Source organism: Lycium ferocissimum, chromosome 11 (genome assembly GCF_029784015.1).
Source record: "Lycium ferocissimum isolate CSIRO_LF1 chromosome 11, AGI_CSIRO_Lferr_CH_V1, whole genome shotgun sequence".
Classification (NCBI taxonomy): Eukaryota; Viridiplantae; Streptophyta; class Magnoliopsida; order Solanales; family Solanaceae; genus Lycium; species Lycium ferocissimum.
The window spans coordinates 18,253,788-18,263,341 of NC_081352.1; the positions used below are offsets into that span (position 1 = coordinate 18,253,788).

The 9,554-nt window shown below is 34.7% G+C and overlaps 1 protein-coding gene across 2 annotated transcripts in view; it reads right to left on the bottom strand.

The window, feature by feature from the left end:
• Nucleotides 1-8,872, bottom strand: part of LOC132036523 (probable RNA-dependent RNA polymerase 1) — a 31,603-nt gene extending 22,731 nt beyond the window's left edge. For both annotated transcript variants that reach the window (XR_009409600.1, XM_059426876.1), the window contains exons 1-2: nt 8,753-8,872; nt 7,414-7,978 (exon numbers count right to left, since the gene is read on the bottom strand). Coding sequence is in view for 1 of the 2 variants with exons in the window: in XM_059426876.1 (XP_059282859.1) it covers nt 7,414-7,923 (510 nt within the window). In the remaining variant the exon portion in view is untranslated. The remainder of the gene's footprint in view (nt 1-7,413; nt 7,979-8,752) is intronic.
• Nucleotides 8,873-9,554: the final 682 nt, after the last annotated feature.

Consider the following 9,554-nt stretch of genomic DNA (forward strand, 5'->3'; position numbering starts at 1 on the left):
AATCTTTATTGATATAATACAAATTTGATTCATATATATGTGGGTCTGAGATCATTCTTGAAGGAATCACATGTATTTGCTCTCTTGGTAAGAATACTAACGCCTCATTCAAAGCCCAAGAACGTTGTATAACTTGAAGCCTTCATAACCTTTTCATATGGACTTATTCAAAATCTTGAAGGCAAGAGGTATGTATTTCTACGATTGATAATTATTCACAAGTACGATTGATAATTATTCACAAGTTACATGAGTTATGATTTTTTATCTATCTTAAAGAACTCTTCATATGGATATGAAAAGGAAGAAAAATCATTTGATTATTCTCATCCTTTGGTTGCAAATGTCTATCGTCATGGTAAGGACAAAGTGGTAAAATTCATGGTATATTCCGTAATCTTTACTACTTATAATTCTTATGGCTTTTAGACAATCGTTATAAAGATCTTTATGCACGTTCTCTTTAGACTAATGTTTCTTGAAGTGAAATTGAGCATGAAAATGAAGAACGTACTCTGGACAACAAGCAATATATTGATGAATATGTATGTACAAGCTTAACCAGAACGTCATGATGAAGCACTGAAAATAAATGAAAGATTCTAGCAATGCAAGAAAAGTTGAATGCAAATGAAGGAGATAACATATGAGAACTTATCTCCAAGACAAACGAGTTGAATTTATGGATAATCAGATGAACCTGATCGAAATGGTAAGGTTGTGAGAGCTAAGGGTAAACTTGTAGCCCAAGGTTTCACAGCAAGAAGGTTTGTTTCATTCTTGAGATTTTATTAGTATGTTAGTTCTCATGAGCATATTATAAAGCCTTTAAACTATTTCAGAATGCATGTCAAAAGTAATTCTCTAAATGATTTTACAACTAAAAATATTTTGTCAAGCATATCCCAATAGTTTATCTTCTAAAAGAGTACTTATGCTACCAGAATTTTTTGATTTGAAACCATCTCAAGAGAACAGTAAGAGAAGTTGATTTCTCTTTGTTCCAAAAATCATTTTCAAAAATCATGATTGTAATTTAATAGTTGCCTATATTTATATCATGTAGTACTAACGATAAGGTGTACAAAGAATTTCATAAGATTTTACAAGGTATTCGAACTTGGGATGATTACGAGGGTGAGTTAACATTCTTCTTCAAGTTTCAAATAATGCAAAGATAGATGAAAGGTTCTTCAGCAAAGCCAAGTATTCAAAAGGATTACTCAGGAGATTGTGTATGGAAAATTCATTGTACATGAATACTCTAGTAAGCTCATCCTATCTCTCTCGCATAGAAGAACATCGGTAAGTACACAAATCAAATGAAGTGTCAAGGTATGATTAACTCTCTATTGTATTTCAATAATTATTAGATCAGACTTTTGTGAGATACTTTTCAAGTCACCCTGGTCAATAAAATGATTATTGATTTCCTGGTTCGCACTCAAAAATTTGATTTATATATTCAAGAACTAACAGTTTTGATGTAGCGAGATACTGTCAGATACAAATCTTGCAGGAGACAAAGTTGACTGGCAGAAATCATTTTCTCTTGTTCATGTATATCATGAAAATTCAAGAGCTTCACAATTTTATCTATAGCAGATAAAAGATTACATGAAAATCTGCCTTGAGGACATTGAATATCAAATGGAGATATCTTATCACATTGAAGAAAGAAATTACTATGATAATATATGGTGGATAATTTTGCATCCTTTTTACGGTGAGAAAGATTAATTTTCCTCTTAACTCATATGTTCTTATTTGTGGGTTTGGAAGTTCATGATAGCTAATTTGTGTTTTTTTCCAAATAACGTACTCCTAAAATTGACTCAAAATATTTTCACCAATTGGCTCTTATGCATTATGTGGTTAGCAACCCTTTAAGAGGATTGATATGATTAATTGTTATCTTTCTCAAACTAGAGCGAAATTCCTTCTTTTCAAATTGAATTTTTAATGGGAATTTCTCAATCACTCTCGATTGACTTGTATTGATCACTAATTTAGCAGATCTAACATGTTCTAATTGTTATGGTCTATGTAATATTTTGAAATTTGATTAGTCGATACTTTTTCTATAAGTCGTTGACTATATGATCTATGTCACCCTTTTGATGATGCCAAAAGGGGGAGAAGTTTTCCTGTACAAAACATTTGCTTCGTTAGTATCTTCAGACAGGAAATGCACAAGAAGAAAGAGAAAGCATAAAGTGAGGGGGAGCCACTCCTTCAAGAGTCAAGGAACATACATTCAGGGGGAGCTCACTAATTCAGGGATGTTCACATCCTTCTTATCATCTTTGATTCTATCTTTTATTAAAATTGAAAGTTTTGTACTCAATGGTTTGCCATCATCAAAAAGGGGGAGATTGTTAGGTCCAAGGTTTCACCTATTAATTTTGATGATAACAAACCAACATAATTATTAATAAAAGAATATTTACTTGTGGTAAATTTATTTTTGGTATAGGTTTACTTGATGAAGAGGGATTTGGTGAAGACCTAATCAAATATGGAAAAGAAGATATTACGGGATGAAATTACGGAAGAAAAATACTTACTCAAATCAAGGTACAAGAATTATGGGAAGAATATTTACTACGATCCTATGGAAGGAAAATATTCTACAAAAGGAAAAGATCAAGATCAAGATCAATCTGGTACTTAAGGAAGGTCCAAAATCTACGGAGCATCAAGATATGCCAGAAGATGGATGTGACTACATTCAAATTAATATAAATCAAGATCCAAGGTGAAATGAAGAGGGTCTTGAAATTCTCTTGGGTTGATTAAATAAAAGCTCATATTTGTACAAGCCAGAAAAGAAAAGAAATATTTGAATTTGCATTTCAAATATGAATATACATCTTCTACGAGTTGGAAGGAAAGAAAGATCTCTACTACAAGTCTACAGTTACAAATCTCATGAAGACCATGGAGATTTAGTTTATTATGAAGATTTGTTGACTATGGAAGGAGGATATTGAGTGAATATCGCTTATTGAAAAAGATTCTATTTTCCATAATCAAGAATGGAAGATTGGGGTGTTCAAATTACTACCATCAATTATGAAAGAATATTTTATTATATTCTATATCTTGGAAAATCCATGTGTTCAAGGAAAGTAAATAAGAGTTGTGGCTCAAGGCAGGCAAACGGAAATAAACTATTGCTCGGCATCTATTTAAGAAGAAGTGGACAAAAAAGGAAAGTTTGGTACTAAGTTATTGCTGGCATCTATTCTACTTGGAATATTTTACAAGTCAACATAAGGCAATCAAAGAAGGGCAATGCAGCACAGATCTAAGTTATTAAAGGAATGAGTACAATTATCATTCCTTAAATAAAGATTCTCTCTTAATGAGACAAGGATGTCCAAGTTCAAGCCCGTAGAAGCTATTCAAGTAAGTAATCAATTTTATGGAAAGAGATTTGGTGGATCGTATCACTACTACAGAAAGAGATTCTTACATCGGTCAAATTCAAATGAACCAAAGATAAATAGGAGCAAGCAAAGCGAGATGATTCACGCAGCCACTTATACTTTCGTCTCAACCTTCTCAAGTTCTTTGCTCTACTTTTCATAAGCATTGTAATCCTGAGTGACTTACTGTGTAAACAAAAAAGAGAGGAGAGATATAGTATAGTTGGTGAGGCTTTGTATTGAGCGGTTGTGTCATTGTTCGTTTCTTTGGTGAGCGAGTAAAAACCAAAGAGTCGTTGTTGGTGAGCGAGTGAAAAACCAACTTTGTGCGTTATTGGTGAGCGTGTCAAAACCAACCCTTGTTCGTTGTTGGTGAGCGAGTGAAAACCAAACTTGTAAACGTTGGTGGTGAACGAGGAAAACCACAAAGGCTGTACTCAACTCAAACTACAAAGAGCTTAAAGAGATAACCTCCTTGCAACCCAAGGGGACTGGATTAGGATACCACATTGGTTCCGAACCAGTATAAAAATTTCTGGTGTCATTTATTTTATTGCTCTCATATTATATTCTGCACCCTTACTATTTATTGTGTTTTATACTTGTGCAAATCGAAGGACTGATAATTTTGCAAAAGTCTGTCTCGCTATCAGTCGACTGGCACCCAACAGTAGTCGACTAGATTTTTTTTAACAGGCTTACAATTCACCCCCCCTCTTGTACTTTCAATATCTTGATGTTAAATTGTACAGAAATTCTGTAATTATTGAATGGACAATGAAGAGCCATATTGATGTTAAATCTTACAACATACCTACAGATTCCCTTATTATTTAGTGAACCGTCTTTTTGAGAAAAATTATTTATGAACAATCTAACCACCAAATTAAAAAAATAACTTTACTTGCAAAGCTAAACTCCAATTACTGATCGAACACTAAAAGAACACAATATGGTAAATTTGGACAAAAGTACATTACAGCCAAAGATATTAACAGAGTTTTAGTTGCCTTTTATACTACTGTTATTAGCAGTGACTGCTTGCATCTATGATTCATCAAAGATATATGGTTGCTGCATTCTGTGTCATGATGCAGCTAATGCAATGTGGAAATTCCTCAGTGCAAATAAGTTACAAGTACTGCATACCAAAGAGGATAAATGTAACAACCAGCCTGGTGGTTATTGGACCTGCCGCAGCCCGTGTATGGAAACCAAGCGTATCGTCATAAGATTGGTCCACGGGGGAGTTTTAAGTTTAATGTTTGATCGTAATTGAAGTAGATGAGAGTTGAAGAGTTGTGGGCCCCGGGGAGGATGTCCTCATTGCAGCGGGTAAACGACACCCATAGGGAGCCCGCTGGAGCAGACGATCAGTCCACTGCAGCGGTATGCACAGACCAGTACCCGCGTTTAATGACCTTATTTCCGAATTAACGCCTTTTGTCCACAAAACCCCTCTTCTAAGCCGTCATTAGGGTATTCCCAGAGTAAAACACTTGTTGACTAGGAAAAGTAGCCCTCCAAACATCCTTTGTGTGATCTTCCTTAAAGATTTCTCTATCACGGTTTCCGTCTCAAAGACGGGATGGTGGATATTCCATGAACGTTCGTGATAGCTGCTCGGCAACGAGGTAGGTTATGGTTTACTTGAGTTAGACTTTGATTAGTAAATCGTATATATGCTATAGAATTGACGGGAGAAAGCATGATTAGGTCTTCGGACGCGGAGTTCGGTTGGATATTGTTTAGTTTAAGTTAAATGCTGATTTATGTGGGCATCATGCCATTAAGTGAATAAGTCAACCAAGATGTGTAGTTGATAAGCCCAAAAAGGGAAGAAAATTAGTGAATATGGTTTTGTCATTGATCTAGTTAGCATAGTGGGGTATGTGCACTTACCAAGTTGGCCATGATAGAGTCTTGTTGAATTATGGGTGGGGGCGACCTGTACAAAATTGTAAGTGTCCTCATTGGGTATTCATGTTGTCATCATTCTATGTACGGAGCATGCGGAAATCGTCAGTATTTACTTTCTTGTTGATTCGGGGTGATTCGTTATTCATGTTATTGATGAGTCGAGTCTGAGTCTGGGTAGGGCTGTTATGTGATGACTTGTATTCTCATTGTATGTATCTTCGTGGAGTATCCACAGTGTTAGGAGGTTGGGTTCTTAAGTCTTGTTATGACTTATGACGTGGTGACTTGTATTCTTGAGATTGATATATTGATTGTTTGTGATCCTTATTGATTGTCGGAACAGAAATACATTGAGATGAGAAAGAACATATAAATATGAAAAGGCACATTTGACAGGGGTAAGGATGTGGCCTAGTTATGGGCTCGTGATCCGAGGTCAGTTCCGGAACGAGTGGTACATGGACACCATGGGTCCCCTGCAGGTCATGGCTTTTTGGCTGCATTGCTTTACTTGATATTTGATAAGTGGTTTGAGTCAGGTGTCCATTGCGGGTGGTGTGTTGATTGAGCCTAATCGTTAAATTACGAGTATGTTAAAGTAAGGAGAAAAAGGCAAGAATTAGTGGTCCCACTGAGTGTTGGTTGATAGAGAGGTTGAGGTCTGTCCTTATAAATTACCGGGGTTTAATTAGTCCAGGAGTCTGTCTTGACTGTAACTGTCGTTGTCTGTTGGTCCTTACTTTCTAGTGTTGCATTGACTTGGTAATAGGATACGGGAATGTTCATGTCAAAACTGGTTAAGTATGGGTAGAATGTAAAAAGGTGTTACGACTGTACCCATCTATTTATTGTGTTTGATTTTATGTGTTGCGTGAACTATTCTTAGTCGACCTATGATGCTTACCAGTACGTGTGGTGTACTGATACTACTCTTGCTACATCCTTTGGGGTGTAGATGTGTTTCAGGTTGTTGCTTGAAGGTTTCATTAGTTGAAGTGGCAGATATCTTCCTACAGCTTCTGTACATCTCATTCCGAAGGCGGAAGCTGTGTCTTTAAATTGTGTTATCTCTCTGTAATTTAGAAGCTCTTGTACCTGTCTAGACTAGATCCTTGGGAAAGTTGAATTGTTTTAAATAAATAAAGAATGTCTTCGTAATGTTCATTTTATTTGCTAATGTTGGTTACATCTGCTTTCGAAACAAATTTACAAAGAGATTTGGTTGGTAAGGGTTCGCCTATCAGGTAGCAATAAGATAGGTGCCCGCACGATCTGTAATTTGGGTCGTGACAATAAAACAGTTAACACATAAAAAAATTTAGAAAGAAGCTACAGTAAAAGTACAGAGAACACCCTCCGAAGCTAAACAGAGAAAGTAAATCCACATGACTTTGTCTGATATCTGGACACTAGTAAAGTTTTAGCGTCTAATTGGCATTTCGTGCCAACTTTGAGTGGCTATCTGCATATTTAGCCTAGATTGAAACTATCAATTTCCTACACTTTCAGATTCTAAATAGCACAATATCAAAGCTCAAGAAATAGCTGCAAATTCTTGCTGCGACATAAAATCTTGTTAGATCTTTTTTCTTTGGGATAGAGAACCTTGTTTTTTTAAATCTTTGTCTCTAAAGCCAATCTTTAGCACATACTATGATTATTCATTAACCAGTGAAAGCTTTGGCTTTTGTGATCATAGCCTTTTGAGCAAATTTAGTCAAGAAGCTACAAGGATATGTTTGTGGACTAAGGCCTTCTTCCATAAAGGAAATTAAGAGGCTGCAGGGATATTTTAGTGAACCACATAGAGATTGCAAATAATACAGCCCATACTCACAGTAGCTAGCCTCCTACTTATCATCATCATTGGTTAGAAAGTTTCTGAAACACTACACAAAGCTGGTATGTGTCTAACTCTTTTGCATGCACAACAGGTATTCAGAAATGATTTTGCCTCAACAAACAATACATGAGAAAGTATTGTGTACCATTCAACCAATAATCAAATAGTCACAAAGACCAGCACGGATGAAAAGAATAGCTAAAGGTTTGAAATACTTACCTGTATGAGGAGAAACTGAGCATTCTGACCATATGGATGATGAAGCACAATTTGCCATATATTTTCATATGAGAGCTGAAGCTTATAATCAACTGAACCACAAGATAAAAGGAAGTAAATTCTCTTCAATCCAACGTCAAATTCAATTGAAACTTGTCTACTACTTCCCAACACTGCAAACTTGTCATCTGATATCTGACATCCAAAATTCAAAGTTATGCCATCCGTGCGCTGCACATACGTCCTCAGTTTGACAATATCAGTTTTTATTTCCCAAGCCATCAAATAAGAAGAACCAAAATCCAGCCTCTGACTAGCCAAATTGATGATAATCTCGGCGCTTCTGCTGTCGGTAAACTGAACTATGGCAAATGCTCTAGGTCCTCTTTTTGACTGTTTAACCTCCAATGAATACACAGTTTCATTTCCTGTATGTTTCTCTAAGAATAACTTGACCACTTCTGCAGACACAAGATAAGGGAATCCGAAAACCTGAATTGTCTTTCCCATATAGCCAAACTCTACTGTCAATTATACTAATCACCACTGGAATAGCCTCCGAAGTCTACACACAAGTAAGAACAAATTAACAACACTAAGGTAAAAGTGTTACTAAAATAACAACACTAAGGTAAAAGTGTTACTAGGTAAAACAATATGTATGCAGGAGTTATTGAGAGCAAACCTATGTTGTGAGACATGAAAAATGTAGGTTGTTTTTACTACTAATGCAACCAGATGTTAATGTAGTTGTCAAGTGTTAGTGCATTTACTATGCTTGTTGATCTGTAATCAAACCAAATAGGTCACAGACTCACAAATGACAGCAGAGAAGAAAAGAATTAAGAGGAAAATCAACCTAATTGATTTACACTGGTTTGAGATACTTTGGTCAATTTCAGTCAATCATCTAGCTAAATGGGAGGTTTTTACTTTCTCCAAGTCTAGCAAATTACTACATTATCATACAACTAACAATATCTACTACTTTTACACTCTCTTTTATACTGCTTTTTGCGCAGATAGCATAGGGTGTGTTCAGAATGGAGAAAAACATTTTTCTGAAAATGTTTCCAATTTTCTCTTGTTAAGTTGGTCAAAAATTTTAAAAGATAATTTCTCTAGAAAACCAAGTTCTTTAAAGATAAGAAAAATGACTTTCCTAGAATTAGTATGAAAAACAAGTTCCATGGGTGGCATTCCACATTGATTGTGTCCTCTCCATACTCCAAACACACCTCATCTTCAAAGTTCAAACACATAATATTAACAATAACAATGATGATGATCAAGAACTGAATCAAAGCTAAATTCTACATGGGTATTTGAAGAGACTTACTATACAAGCTTAACTATACTACTAGTAGTTGCAGAAACTGAGAAAGAGAGTGATGGTCAATTTATAGTCAATTGTTTTCTAAATATTTCTTTATGTCTTCTTATCACATTAGGTTGCTCTTAAAGTATAAATTGAACAGGGTACAATAATTGCAGTTCTCCTTTTGAAGAAATTGTACGATTTGCTTCAAATGGATTGATTTTTAATTTTTTTCCCTTTAAATAAGCTAAGTCTTTAAATTTTGTCAGACATATATTTTTTAAAGCTATAAGATTTAACTTGTGAATTATTATGTTATAAAAATATAAATTTATGCGCCGTGAAAAAGAATACTATATGAACCCATTTGACTGGACATGGAGAAAACTTTTAAACTTATAGCTATAAATCATTGTATAAAAATAAGTTATTTTTCATCTATAGAAAAAAGTCATTCTGCACGAGCTAATAAGAAAATAGATTCACATAAATTAAAACAGAGAAAGTATTTGTTACGAGGGACAAAAGTTAAAGATCAGCACAAAATAGGGAGAAAAGTGCCAATACCCTACAATAATAGTGTTTTCTTTGTTTCTCAAAGAGGTACAATGATTTAATTGCGAAAACTTTGGATTCGTTTAAATGTTTGCTAATGTATCTACTTACGTAAGAAACCCAATCGGTTAAGTAATCTAAGACTATAGGGCCCGTTTGGACAGGAATATTTTTTTCAAAAAAGAAATTTTAAAATATATTACATTAGATTAGATTGATTTTTCAAAAAAAAAAAAAAAAAATTGAAGATGAGTTTCAAATTTTAAGA